Source organism: Musca autumnalis, unplaced genomic scaffold (assembly GCF_047663935.1).
Source record: "Musca autumnalis isolate F117 unplaced genomic scaffold, ASM4766393v1 scaffold_2, whole genome shotgun sequence".
Taxonomy (NCBI): domain Eukaryota; kingdom Metazoa; phylum Arthropoda; class Insecta; order Diptera; family Muscidae; genus Musca; species Musca autumnalis.
The window spans coordinates 240479870-240495530 of NW_027411755.1; the positions used below are offsets into that span (position 1 = coordinate 240479870).

General features: G+C 34.9%; 3 protein-coding genes across 6 annotated transcripts in view; 2 read left to right on the top strand and 1 right to left on the bottom strand.

The window, feature by feature from the left end:
- The window catches only part of Tbp (TATA binding protein), a 76912-nt gene that overhangs the window by 31449 nt on the left and 29802 nt on the right, over positions 1-15661 (bottom strand). The window lies entirely within an intron of this gene.
- Positions 27-6359, top strand: PrBP (Prenyl-binding protein). Its single transcript, XM_073971141.1, has one exon. It carries the CDS (start codon positions 168-170, stop codon positions 645-647), a length of 480 nt encoding a protein of 159 aa, XP_073827242.1. The 5' UTR covers positions 27-167; the 3' UTR covers positions 648-6359.
- On the top strand, positions 11518-13673 carry LOC141393372 (uncharacterized). The gene is made up of 2 exons (XM_073966371.1): positions 11518-13167; positions 13242-13673. Exons 1-2 carry the CDS (start codon positions 11701-11703, stop codon positions 13260-13262), a joined length of 1488 nt encoding a protein of 495 aa, XP_073822472.1. The 5' UTR covers positions 11518-11700; the 3' UTR covers positions 13263-13673.

Sequence of the window (15661 nt, forward strand, 5' to 3'; positions counted from 1 at the left end):
CTAACAACTTACTGAAACAGCTGTTTTTGACAACAACACCTCACAGTCTGTATATTTTCTTGGAAAGATTAACAAAAACACCTCAAAGTTTGTGCTTCGATAAAAAACACTTAAAAACAATATTTTACCCCACATAAATTAATCATCAATCTATCAAAGTGGAGAAAATGGGTTCAGATGACACCAGCACAAATTCCAGTGAGTCATTTGATCGAGGAGATCGTATACAAAAAGGATTCCAAATAAATTATATGATTTTACGTGATGCCGATACGGGAAAGGTCATTTGGCAGGAGAATAAAGATTTCTCATCCCCAGATGTGGAACATGAAGCGAGAGTGCCAGTGAAAATATTGGATTTGAGAGCGGTATCAAGAGAAATCAATTTCAGTACAATTGAGGCAATGGAAAACTTTCGTCTAGATCAAAAGGTCCTGTTCAAGGGACGCATTATGGAAGAGTGGTTCTTTGAAATGGGCTGGGTGGGAGCGAATACCACAAACACCTGGCAATCGACCATAGAAGCTGCACCCGAATCACAAATGATGCCTGCTAAGGTCCTAAATGGTAATGTAACCATTCAAACCTGTTTCTATGACAACGATACACTCATCACCAAATCTGTGGTACGACTTTACTATATATAAACACTTAATTCTCAGTGACCTCGACAATGTTGACTACAACAACACAAAAAACTACACATTGCCTGCTCATAATAACCAAAAAGACAAGTTGGCTGATTGAATGACACTTCTTTACAACAACTGAAGGTAATAAAAACAAAACACAACTCGAATCATCATCAGCGTCGGTCTGCTGCCTACACATTATAAAATTGATTTCTGCTTCATTATATTTCATCGATTATTTGATCTCTGTGTGGCTCCTCTAAAGCTCCCCCACAAACAAATTTAATTTTTTTGTTTGGTCAGTTCAATGACACCACTTGGATTGGGTGGTTGCTGCATTCATTCACACACTGAGGAGAAGATACGTAGAAATTTATGTACATCTGTTATTGTTCTTGGATTTTAAACAAAAAACAAACAACAACAACGACATACATATAAACATATATACGCCGCCAAACACAATAATTGAAAGTAATGAAATTTTGTTAAGCATTTCTTTAAAAACAAAATACTAAATATTTATTAATAATATGTATTTATATCTTATACTATTAACACTACACACATACAACAAACAAACAAAACACACAAACTGATATATGATTTAGTAGAATGTATGTTAGTGTGTCTGCGTTTATTTTTAACAATTTGTGTTGCATTTTTTTGAATATAGAGGAAGAAGGAACTGTTTAACGATGCCGCCACAACCATAGAACGAATGAACAATTTTTAGATATTCGTTTTTCGTTCAACGTTTCCAACAAAACTTTAATTCAGCTATTTAATATGTAAGCAATAATTCTAGATAAATAATGTAATAAGAATTTACAACAATATACCCAACATAAGTATATAAATATATTTATTTATAATTTTTAATTAAAACTAAAAACAAAACTAATAGCGCTTGTTTTTTTTCGTATTACTAAAATGTTTTCGTGAGAAAAAAGAGTGGCAACGCTATGCTGTGGTAGAAGTGAATTTTTTTGCCTCTTAGTTGGAATTCAGAAAAAGTAATCTATTTAATAAGAGAGTGAATTAAAAGTGCCAAATTTTCATAAAAAAATAGTCGTAACCTCTCAAATATATGAAATTTCGAAGTGACTTTGCTGCAATACACTAATATAATTAAAGTGAAAAACAAAATTTTTTGCACGCTGCCATTTGTGTTTTTTTGCTGTTTGGAATCACCGAGTCCAGAAATTTCAATTGCGGAGTAGCCGTCGATCTATTGGGATATTGTTGTGTGAAATATTAGTACTGATTAAAATTGAAACTTCACGCCGCCTGCAAAATTTAAAATTCTACGCCGTCAAAATCTTACTACACGCTGTCAAATCTTTTTGCCGGCGTTATTTTTTTTTATGCCAGCACTGTTCTCCAGCCCAACTAATCAAAAGTAAACAACATCATTTCATCGTCATTTCAATCAAATCGACTATTTTTGTTCATCTGAAATTCTTACCTAAAAAGAAAATAAAAATAAACGAAATGACATATCCTTGCGGTGTATGTGATACTGATACTACGGGGACAAAAAGTATAGAGTGCGGATCTTGTGAATTGTGGTTTCATGCAAGCTGTGAAAAAGTGCCAAAAACATTGTTTGATATGTTGCACAAATACAAAAACGTCAACTATACTTGTGCCAAATGCTTGCAAAATCCGCCTGACAATTCTGATGATTCCTTGAAGACAGAAATGCGTAAACAATTTGCATCTATGAAAGATTCCTTCCAATCTCTTTCTACTGAAATGAAAAATGAAATTGCGGAAGTGCGGACGGATCTGTCGAAAGGGCTACAAGAAATCAAGGAGGACGTTACAAAATGCAAAGAACTTGTTGCTTCGCATGATGTTGCTAATAAAAATCGGTTTATTGAACTTGAACTGCAGAACCATATGTTACACCATAGATTGAATAGAGCTGACATTATAGTAACTGGGCTACCTCAAGATCTGAATAATTTAGATGATATGGTTGTTAATATATGTGCCTTTTTAAACGTTGGCATCGCACCTGAACACATCAACAAAGTCATGTACATAAAAAGGCGTAGATCCATACTGATTAAATTCAACTTTGTAGAGAAGCGTGATCAAGTTATGAATGCCTATTACAAGTCTAAATCACTCAAAGTGGCTGACGTTATTGGAGGATCGGCTGAAACTCGGGTATATTTAAACGACAATCTGTCATACCTGGCCAGTAAACTGCTGAATATTTGCTTGAAGCTTAAGAAAGACAACAAAGTTACAGCTTTCCGTATCATAAATCGTGAAATTCTTAAAGCGCAAATAACCCTCCCCAACCAAGAATCCAAGGAGTTGAATCTACATCAATGTATCGACTTTTTCAAAACCAATTCCATTTCTTTTTGATACTATAATGTCTTTTTTTCCTTGATTTCACTCTCTTATGTTTTTTTTTACCAATATTGTATCTCATATTTCCAATTAAGTGGCTGTGCCACTGTAAATGCATTAATTGTTTCATATTGAAATCGCTTGTTTTGAATTTTTCAACATGATATGTATAGTTCATTTAAATTCGACCCCCCAAACACATGAATATTGTATAAAAATTTATGACTCATAACCTAAATCTTGGTCCTGTAGGCACTGATAATCAAATAATAAAAAGATTAACATCGACTTTTTCCAGAAATCTGAATATTGGCCATGTAAATGCCCAAAGTCTATGTCCGTCTAACTCTAACATGAAATTGGAAGAATTTAAAAACACTTTTAATGATTCCGGCCTAGACATAATTGGAATTTCTGAAACATGGTTTAAACCACACATGTTCTCTAGTTCTCTATCAACTCCCAATTATAATCTGGTTAGAAATGATCGTCCTTCTCGTAGAGGTGGCGGTGTCTGTTTATACATTGCAAAGCATTTAAAGTATAAGGTGGTTTTCAGGGGAACTCGGTATGGTACTTGCGAATCGTTATTTATTGAGATATTTGGAAATAATACTTCGTTCATTGTAGGTGTTGTGTATCTACCAACTGGTGCAATTGATGTTTTCGAAGATCTACATATGGACATATTTGATCGTTACTCTAATATTGTTGTCATGGGTGACTTCAATTACAACCTATTTGAACTGGCCAAGTCATATAATTTTCGTACTGTTACTGATAGATGTGGTCTTCACTGTTTGCATAATTCTCTCCCAACTCATTTATGCCTTCGTACGGGAAACAGCTCATTACTTGATTATTTTTTAATCTCTGAACCGTCTTTTAGTGCTCACCATTGTCAATTGCAATATCCGTTCTTTTCCTCTTATCACAGCTTCATATTCTTGTCTGTTGAATTTTCATACCAGTCGAGACAAAATTGGATAGAGTTTAAAGACTACAATAGATTTAGAATTGAAAACTTTATACATCTCATTGAAGAAACTGAGTTGCTTTCTATATTTGATACCAACGATGTTGATCACCAGTTATCTATAGTAAATCACGTCATTAACTTACTCCACACACAAGTTCCTTTAATTAGATGTAATCGTGTTTCTAATGATCATGCTTGGATTAACTCTCCGGAAATAATTCAAGCCAGGAGGCTAAGAGATAGAAGTTACAGTACTTATCTTCGCAATTCTACTGAAGAAAACTGGAAGAATTATACCCGCTTAAGAAATAAGACAAAGTCAAGAATAAGAAAAGCCAGGTTTAAATACGGAAGTGGACTTTTCTCCAATGTGAGTGGTTCCCAGATGTGGTCTAAATTACGGCAGTTGGGCTGTACCAGCAAAGAAAATTCCGCTTGTGAAGAAACTGATGTTGAAAATATTGCAATTGATTTCCTGGACAACATGCGGCCTGCTGACGATATTTCCTTCAATTTTGATGAAGTTGTGGATCGTTCTGACTCTTTTTCATTTCGCTCTGTATCAGAGTGTGAGGTATCTATTGCTCTGAATTCTATAAAATCAAATGCTTTAGGCTGTGACTTGGTTCCTATAAAATTCATTAAACTGATTTTTCCATTTGTCTCTTCTGTTTTGCTACATTTGATCAACACGATTCTTACTACTTCTAAATTTCCTTCTGCTTGGAAGTTGGCTCGGGTGGTACCAATTCCTAAGGATGATCGTGATTCTGCTAATACATTTAGACCAATTTCGGTACTACCGTCCATGTCCAAGATTGTAGAGAAAATTATGAAAGACCAAATACTAGAGCATTACCAACGCCACTCATTTTTCAGTCCGTTTCAGTTTGCTTTTCGCAAACATCATAACACTACCTCGGCTGTACTTGCTATTACAGATTCTGTCAGGCAGCAGTTAGATGTGCATCATAGCTGTACGCTGGTTTCTCTAGATCTTACAAAGGCATTCGATCGCATTAGCCATGTTATTTTGTTAAAAAAAATTCGTGATCATTTCAACTTCTCAAAAACTGCATGTAAATTGATTTATTCCTACCTCTTAGATAGAAGACAATATGTCTCAATAAAAGGTGTAAACTCGAGTGTGGGTTTTGTGACTTCCGGTGTTCCGCAGGGATCTATTTTGGGACCTATTCTGTTTCTTTCCTACATAAATGATGTTGTTTCTGCTATGAATAGCCCCGTTTGTCAGCCCTACGTTTTTGCGGATGATATATATTTATTATTCAAATCATATTCTTCTGTGGAGTCTATAAATGCCCACCTCATATTCGTCTCTGACCTATTCTCACTAAGCAAGTTAGAAATAAATCCGGTAAAAACTAAAGCAATGTATTTTCATCCTCGAAATAGTACCTCATACCCTAACATAATGGTCTGTGGACAGTCTATTGAGTTTGTTGATTCTCTAAAATGTCTCGGTATATTGGTTGATGTTGATCTAAATTTCAATGACCACATAAATGGAATTTCGAAAAAGATTTGTCTTATTTTGAGAAGACTTTACAATTTAAAAGCTTATACCCCAAGGAACATAAGAAGACATCTAGCTTTTTCTTTATTGATGCCCTTAATCAATTACGGTCTTGAAATTTATACTGGGACTTGGTCCTATAACATAGACTTAGTTGAGAAAATAGTGCGTAAGATTGTCCGGTATGTTTTTCAACTGAGAGTACATGACCATGTTCGAGTAATTGAGCTAACTTCTGATTTACTTGGATTAAGTTGTCGTGATTACATAGATCTACGTACAGTCTTACATTTCTATAAAATTATGAAATCACAACAACCTGAAATTTTAGTGAGTGAGTTCGCTTTTATACATTCTACTCGTAATGTGCAAATTGACGTTCCCATATCTCATTCTTCTGCCCTTGATCATTCATTTCTAGTGCGTGTTTATCGAGTCTGGAATTATCTACCTAACTCGCTTAAAATGTTTTGCTACACTGACCATACTTTTAAAAAGAAATTAAAAGCGTTCTTAAATGGTGTTCCTATTTAATTTGAATTTCTTGCTTCCAATTTAATTTTTATATATTGCCGCAGCAGGACTCTTTATTACTTTTTTCTTATTTTTTCCAATATTCATTTGGCCGGGGGGCCGTATATCAACATTATTGAATTACTTTTTTTAAATGGCCTTCTGCCATGGAATCTAAATTTTAATTGTAATCTCACAATACATGTATAATTGGCCTTGTAGGCTTTCTTTGTATTGATAGCGAATAAATAAATAAATAAATAAATAAAAAATATGTTTTATTTGAAATAAAAATAACAAACAAAAAAAAAAATCTGTTAACCAATAATAACATAGTTTTAATTATTTCAGTCAGTTACGATTATGGAATGGATAAATTAATTTAAAAATTAAAGTTTATTGCGACTTATAAAAAATATGAATTTTATCACAGGTACCACCACAAAAAATAATATATCAGTGGAACTATTGTAATTTCAATTGATATATGCAGCCCAATCATGAACATCATCTCACCGTGAGTTTTCTCACTCTCGCCTCCTCCCTTATTATAAACATCATAAGGGAGAACAAAACTCACGTTCGTGAGAAAAGTAGCTATCATAAATGTCAAAAAAGTGAGAATATGAGGCAATTTTCTCTCACCACAGAAATCAAGGTGAGTTGAACAAAAAATGTAACTATGGACATTTTTTATAGAAAAAATCGACAAGAAACGAATCTTTTGCAATGATAATCAATTGTATTTATTTGTGTTTTACGTTAAAGGTAACAAATAAAAAAACAATTAGAAATTCTTTTGGCAACTATACATGTTCATCCGTGTATCAATGAAGCAAGGAAGACCTCAATCGAGTTTGGCGTAATTTGAAGGTGGAGTTGAAGTTATCCAAAATTTTTCAGATATGGGAAGCGGTTCAGAATCATATGATGAAAACAGGAATGGAAGAGGATCCTATCAGGAGCAACACCTTTATAAATTTTTTTTTTTTGTGGGTACTTCCAAACTTTGCGGCCATTCAAGATGATAAGTGACATATTTTAAGTGCCTTCGTTTTGTTCTTTGTTCGCTAAGGTTCCCAGCAAAATATTCGATGCCAAAGATTCTATTCAAGCATGAGTGCAAGTTATATGTCACCTTTTTACCACCTTCGCCCATTCTTTTTACAAGACTGTGACCCCTAACAGATCCAAATCACATTGGATGGCATCTTCAATAACCCAGTGGAATGGTATCTTAACAACCACCTTGGCATGGCATATTCCACGAACAAGCCACAATAGGAAGGATTAAATTCATAAAAAAGGGCATGTTTATATTATAGCCTTTTGCAGGGTTAACCTTCTTGAAAATTGAGAAATTGTATTTAAAGTCCATGAAATTGGTTCAAATGTTGAATAGGATCCGAATTTCACGAATTGTACTTAGCATTCATATGATTGGTCCTATTGCTGGAGAAGAGATCGGATGTTTCACGTATTGTATTTATTTACAATTCTTGAAATTCCTTCCAAATGCTGAAAATGGGATCTTTCACAACTTCATTTGAACTAATACAAAAGATCCAGTGAGATATTGGCATAGCATGGAACGACTTCCACAAAATTTTGCTTGGTTTTCTTTGTATTCCTCAGCGTTTGTCGTTTCGCACATCATTCAAAATGCAATATTAAACATTTTCATTTCTTTTTGCCATTTAATGACCTTTAAACGGTTTTTGTTCACTTTTTTGCAAATTGCAGAAATTCTTCGGGCGTAAATAAACAATTTTTACATATGTATGTATCTGTCAAAACAAAACAAAAACAGCTGTTACAGATGTTGCCACATATCAAACATTTAATATTTTTATCAATTACCAAGTATTTTTAAAGTGGATTGTTGATAAAAATTATTTTTCGTTTTAGAAACATTAATTTAATTTAAAATAAAGTAATGTTTTATAAAAAAAATACGAATTTAGTTATTGCAAAATTATTTGTAAATACAATAACGATATGGCAACGCAAATTATATTTTCAAGGGTTCACAAAATGCGGCACTATTTTCAATTTTCAAACTTGTGAACCCCTCTTCACTTTTTTCGCTCCTCCCTTGTCATTTGTGATAGGTCGAGACGTGAGAAGTGAGCTGCAACTCACTCGTGAGAAGCTCCCTACGTGAGTATTCATGATCGCTATGATGATTTTTTCCAGTAAATGTATTCATCACGAAGTATGGGCCTTGAAAGTTTGCAAAACCCCTTGGAGTTAAGGTTTCTTATGAGTACTTTACACGATATGTTTTTTTACATATGGGTTGTCACTTTGTATATACAAAATGTATGTGTAAAGTGACAACACATATGTAAATGTAAAGTCTCCCTTAAACCAATGTAATCAATGAGTAGTCGGATCTATTCCAAAGTTTGGACCAAATAGGATGCTCCGTTCAAGATAATCCTGCGTACCATTTTGGTGAAATTTTTTGTTTAGCTCTCTTAAGAGGGAGGCACCGAAAGGTATTGGCCGATATGGCTCATCTTCGAATTTAAAATAGGTTTGGACAAAATATTATGAAGACAACATTTTTGACCAAATCGGTTGATTAGTTCAAGACATGGTAGAACGAACAAGGTAAAGTAAATACTACAACAAATACAACTCAACAACAACCACATAGGAATTTGTTTGTAATATTTGTGTCATCGGTAAATGTAACTAAACAAGGAAATAGGTTTGTACTCGTACTTACTAAATGTTGCTGAAACATATTTTTCAGCAACTTTTTCTTTTTATAACACGGTGCGCCTTAACTAGATTTAAATGAAACGTGCTTACACCTGGGAAGTTTTTGCGGATTCTAAAACTGAATTGTTCATAGATGAGAAGAATCAAAAAACTAAAAAAATCGCGGTCAAAGTTCGCATTTTTAGGGCATTTTTAGGTTTTCACGATTTTGCTTGGGAATCGCGAGTCGTATGGTAATGGGACTAAAAAAATGTTGTAGCAGTGAAAATTCTCTACAAGATTGAACTTTATGACTTTTTCCTATGATTTACCATTTTTGAGATATTTAAGTTCAAATTGGGACAATGGACAAATTGTTTTCAAAACTCCTTCTGCGAAGTACAGTCCCAACAAATTCTTGAAAGTTCCTATTTGCATTATTTTTAAAGTTTCCCCAACGTTTTTGGCCCCAATGTGCCGATGGCCTCAAGGGATTTACACCAGGATGTATTGCGTTTACCAATATTTGGTTTTTAACTTTTTTTATTATGCGTCAAACAAAAGAAAGGTTGATATTGATCCACTTTCCGAATGAATATTTTAAAATTTAAATTTTTATATTTAAGGCTTGGCTTTCCTTTTTCACTTGCAAATAATTTCCGATCATCAAGCTTAACTCTAAACGAGAAAATTAATAAAAAATTTTGATTTGAGGGTATTATAATATTTTCCCAGACCGTGGGAAAAGTGGTAGAAAGTGGCAACCCTGTTAGAATAAAAAATGCAAATTCTTTCTAAAATGACACTACCATGCCCAAAAGACAAATTTAAGTCAAAAGTACAGTTAACTTACACCGAAGACACTAAAATTTTTAATAAAATATTTATTGTTGCTTTTGTTTTGCACGCTCCATTCTCGAGGATCAGCCAATATTGCTGTTGTTGTTATCCCATCCAACTACAAAAACAACTTGCTGAAAGCTCTCTGTACATAACAAAGAACAACTGGGCACAAAATATTGCATTTTAAAAAATTGTAACGGATCCAAAAATTGAATTAATGCAAAATCCTGGATTTGTTGCTTTTGATATGCGCAACACTGTACTTTACATAAATTTGCCTCGGTTTTATGGGAACTAAATGTCAATAGCAACATTTGAATACTAGGGTCTTTCTAAAATAGTACAGAAAAAATTACAGGAAATAAATGAAAAGATTTAAAAAAATTTTTAATTGGCATCGAAATTACTCTATACATGTAGATAATTATTTTTATTATGCTGCACTGAATAGAACAGATTGGAAATATATTTATTAAATTTTGGAATATTCGGTGTAGATCCTAATATATTCTGACAATTCAGTTTATAAAAAAGTTCAAAAAGTTTGGACCTCAGTGCGTATGATTGTTATTAATTAGAAAACTAATAACAATCCTACGCACAGTGGTACTAAGAAATACAAAATATTATAAAAAAATTGAAATTGAATTGAATTGAAATTGAAATTGAAAAAAAAGTTAAAACTCAAAATATTGCATAAATAGTAGTTCAATATCTACTTTAGTCGATTTTGTTGAATTTTCCATTTTCGAAAGCATACTTAATTTTTCCTTTTTTATAATAGATAGCACTAATTTATAATTAGTAATTATAAAAATCCATTGTGAAGAAAAAAATATGTTATGCCTATTTAAAGTTGAGATTCGAATAAAACCAGTTTTTTGTTTTGTTTCTGTCTTCCATGGACTACAATTTAAGCACGTCCGCATTGCACTCAGAAGGTCTGCGGTCCACGACCAGAATATCAAATGTTCGGCGGTGGCAAATCCCCTCAGAGTAATGTCGACTCCCATTTCCTGAGTATTTCAGCCATAAACAACCTATTTACAAGTGGTGTCCCATATCATTGAACCAATATCGGCTTGCACTCATTGATATGAGAGAAATCTCCTATGTCCCTTCAGGCATGTTGTGGGAACATATTGCACCTGTTCAGCAAAAGGGTAGTAACTCAAATTTTTATTTATTTATTTATTTATTTATTTATTTTTTTTTTTTTGTTAAAAAAGGGTACATAACAATCAACTCCACTTACTGTAAAAATTTCCCATTCTTTTGTCAGCTCTTTCGTCAAAAAATAACATTAAGTCACTCCTCATGTCTTCAGTCAGAGTAACAAAAGAGTAGTACTTTTGTAGTTGGTTGTATGATTCAATTTTTATCGGTTTGATACCTTTAGACCAAAATCCGAGAACAAATTACAACGGAAATTTGACCTTCACGATTTTGACCTTGAAGATGAGGTTGAATGAATTTCATGTGTTCACAATTATTATTCTTTAAGACGAAAGGTACAAGATTGCTTCCACGAGTAAACCAAAATTCTTAGCGCTTTAGAAGATATCAGCCTGACAAAATGATACCTTTTTGACATCAAGGCCTCAGCACTTTTGGCCTATAACAGCAAAAGTCGAAGTAACAGGGAAAAACGCCGGGATACGTGTCTTCATATTTTATTTTATGGTTAAATTTCCATGAATCAAAAAATTACACCTAGTGTAATTGTATAACAAACATCCCATAGGGGAAAGGGAGACTTTTAACTCTTATTGTCGGTAATATACTGTAAGCATAAAGGAACACACCCATTGTAAATAAACCCTGAATTGATAGCATAAAGTACACAAAAATGCAACCATGTATATAAAAGACAACCATGTATTTGGATAGATTTAAGAAATGATGTGAAAAGAAAAGATATTGAATAAAGAAACGCCATTCGTTTGGTAGAACTTGAATTGTGAACAACTCAGGTGTGAAAAAAGAACCCGTCGGCAAGCGAACAAATTGTGTATAACAAAGTGAATTTCGGTATACACAGAAACTGAGAAAAACTGAAGCTGAAATAAAATTGAAGTTAAGGAAGAGTTCCAGTGAAATTAAAAGTGGAAATAAAAATGGTACGAGAACAATTGATGGAAAATTTGAGGAAGTTGGGAATGGAATTCCCAGAAACTGCAACAGTGTCCCAGTTGAGGGAAATGCTGAGAAAGGTGGTTGGGGCCAGCGGGCCAGAAAACCAGAACAGTGAGGGTGAAGTGGAATTACAAGCACAAGCAAATGTGCAAGATGAAATCGATGTGCATACACACACAGAAGCAAATGCCGCCACCAGTAAGCAAGTACAAGCCGACATACATTCCATTATCGTCGAGCAAGAACGCAGGGGTGAGGCAACAAAAAATGTGCGTGAACAGACAAGCCAACAATCTGATGCCATGAATGTGCGCGAACGGACAAACCAACAGGCTGATGAAATAAATGTGCGTGAACAGACAAGCCAACAATCTGATGCCATGAATGTGCGCGAACGGACAAACCAACAGGCTGATGAAATAAATGTGCGTGAACAGACAAGCCAACAATCTGATGCCATGAATGTGCGCGAACGAACAAACCAACAGGCTGATGAAATAAATGTACGTGAACATACAAGCAAACAGACTGTTGCTATGAATATGGGCGAACACACAAACGAACCGGCTGTTGCTATGAATGTACGCGAGCACGTAGACAAGCAAGCCAAAGATGTACAGGCTAACAACATACTGGCAGAAATAGACAAGCAACTACGAAAATTGAAATTGTTGAAGTTACAGTACGAGATGAATGAGGTAGAAGAAAAGAAGGAGAACACAAAGGGTGTGAATTTTGTGGACGTTGAAGGTGCCATAGCAAAGTTTACTGGTGACGACGAGCAGAATGTGGTAAAATGGACAAGGGAGTTCGAAAGAATTACAACAGTGTTGGGTTGCGGTGCGACTGAGAAATTTTTATACGCACGCAGAATGATGGCGGGAAGTGCGGGCCTGTTTATGCGTTCATCAGAAGCAAAAACGTGGCAAGATTTTAAGCAAGAATTGGAGATTGAATTCAAGCGATCGATGGGCATAAAGGAAACGCTCAAAACATTAGAAAACCGAAAGTGGAATCGCCAGGCTGAGAGTTTACATCGATACACCCTCGTAATGCAAGAGTTGGCAGAAGGTGCTCCTGTGACGGAGGCAGAACTGATTGAGTACATTGTGGAGGGCGTTAAAGACAGATCACTAGCCACCACAATGTCACTTAATCATACAACGTTAGCAAGCTTTAAGAGCTGCATTCCAAAATACGAGAAGATGTTGCGAGAACGGAGCCAGCAACGGGTAACCAATGCAATGAGGCCCAAATCAGCTGAGGTAAGATGCTACAAGTGCCAGCAGTTCGGGCATTATGCAACAACTTGTACTATGGAGTACAAACCAAAAGGCGCCTGTTTCAAATGTGGAAAACTGGGCCACTTCAAGGAAAAATGCCCCAAGCAAACAGTAGCGGCAGTGGACGAAGAGGAGAAGGAAGAAGAAATCGATTGGAGAATGAAGGTAAGAGTAGTTTTGGGATCTTCTAGCTATGGGTCTAATTCTTGTTTTGTTTACTCTTTAATTGACACTGGTAGCCCGTGCAGCTTCATCAATGAGGAGGTGGTGAAGTCGTTGAGCCCGGGTGCTAATGTTAAGGAAGAAAAAGTATCGAGATTTAGGAGCCTAAATGGGGAAAAACTGAAGTTGTGTGGAAAAATAGGAGTTAAAGTTGAATTATGGGGAAAAAAGAGAGAATTGAATTTAAATATTTTGAGGAGTAATGCCCCTTGTTCAATGGTGCTTGGAAGAGACTTTTTAAATCTATTTGGAATAATTTTATGTTGCAAAAATAAGTTATCAAAAGAACGTGAATTTAATATAAAACGTAATGTAAAGGTATATTTGTGTGTGGACTCAAAAAATGAAAAAAATCTGGAGCCACCTGAAATAAAAACAGAAAACAAAAAAGAAATATTGTGCGGTGTTTGTATTGGATCAAAAAAGGAAAGGAAAGATGGTAGCAAGCAGGTAATTAGAAAAAGTGGAATTGGAAAGAAAGTACCCAGTGGGAAAAGCAAAGAAGAGAAAGAAAAGGGAAAACAAAAATTAACAAAAACTGAAATAAGTCAAAATGAAAATTATAGTATTAGTAAGAATGAATTAAAGCAAACGGAAACGCATGGTAAGGAAATCGAATATAAGAAAATAGAAGTGAATGATGAAATTGTGATGGATTGTGCGGAAATAAAAGAAAGTAAAAAGAAAGAAAAGCAAAAAGTAACAGTAATCGAAACAGATCAAAATGGAATTGGTAACAGTGAATTAAAACAAAAGGAGAAACAAGATAAGGAAGTAGGATTAAACAATGAAATTGTGACAAATAATACGGAAAGAGAAAGAAAATCGGAATTGTCGAAAAATGAAGAAAACTTAGAAGAATTTTGTGATAGCAGATGTGAAGTTAAACAAACACAAAATAGTAAGGGGAAAGAAAGTGAGGGAGGGCACCTAAACCAAGCATTGGTGGTAGGTAATATAGAGGGGAGTAACGAAGAAGAATGGGATATAAACCCACGGATAGGTATGCGGGAAAAAAGGGAAATAGAAAGGATTATAGAGGAGAATTACGTGAAGGAACTTAATAATGATCCGGAAATATCAGACTTTAGGGCACCAATAATGGTTACGTCTGGAAATGCAACGTATTGCTCCCCAAGGCGATTGTCGTTCGCGGAAAAACAAAAGGTCAATGAAATTATAGCAGACTTATTGGACAAAGGGATTATAAGGCCGAGTGATTCTCCATATGCATCACCCATTGTGTTAGCAAAGAAGAAAAGTGGGGAAACAAGAATGTGCGTGGACTATAGGTCCCTTAATAAAATAATAGTCAGAGATAATTACCCCCTTCCTTTGATTGAGGATTGTCTTGAGTATTTGGAAGCGAAAACATGGTTTACCATAATGGATCTGAAGTCGGGGTTTTACCAGGTTAGAATGGAAGAGAGCTCGATTAAGTATACGTCCTTTGTTGTTCCTAACGGACAGTATGAGTTTTTGAGGTTGCCATTTGGGCTGAAAAATGGACCGGCCATCTTCCAGCGGTTCATTGCGGGAATTTTTAAGGACTTTTTGGAAAGAAATGAAATAGTGATTTACATGGATGATATTGTGATAGCCTCGAAAACATTGGAGGAACATATTCAATTGGTAGGAAAAATTTTAAATAGGTTAGCAAAGTATGGATTGAAGCTTAAGATGCAGAAGTGTAAATTTGCGTATACAGAAATAGAATACCTAGGGTATAAAGTGTCTAGGAAGGGTATAGAACCATCGGAAAGTCATGTGAATTCAATAAAGCAGTACCCAATACCAAAAAATGTTAAGGAAATGCAGGCATTTTTAGGGTTATGTGCATATTTCCGTAAGTTCGTGAGGGGATTCTCTTTAATAGCAAAACCTTTATATGCATTAACGAAAGATGGGGTCAAATACGAATTGTCAGATGAATGTAAAAAGGCTATAGAAACATTAAAGAAGCATTTAACATCTAGCCCAGTTCTAGCAATATACAACCCGCAAAGGGAAACGGAATTGCATTGCGATGCAAGTGCTGCAGGTTTTGGGGCAATACTTTTGCAAAAACAGGACGACAGTGTATTTCATCCAGTAGCATATTTTTCGAAACGAACCACAGAGCCGGAAAGTAGATACCATAGTTTTGAACTGGAAACATTAGCTATTATATATGCGTTGAGAAGATTTAGGGCATATTTGGAGGGTATAAAATTTAAAGTTTTGACGGATTGCAATTCACTCACACTAACACTAGCGAAAAGAAATATCAATAGCCGTATTGCAAGGTGGGCTCTAGAGTTAGAAAATTATAATTATACTATTGTGCATAGAGCGGGAGCAAAGATGGGACACGTGGATGCTTTGTCGAGAATTGACCAGGATAATAGTAAGGTGGTAGCTACTATTGAGTCGGAAGATATAGACTTCCAGTTATGTG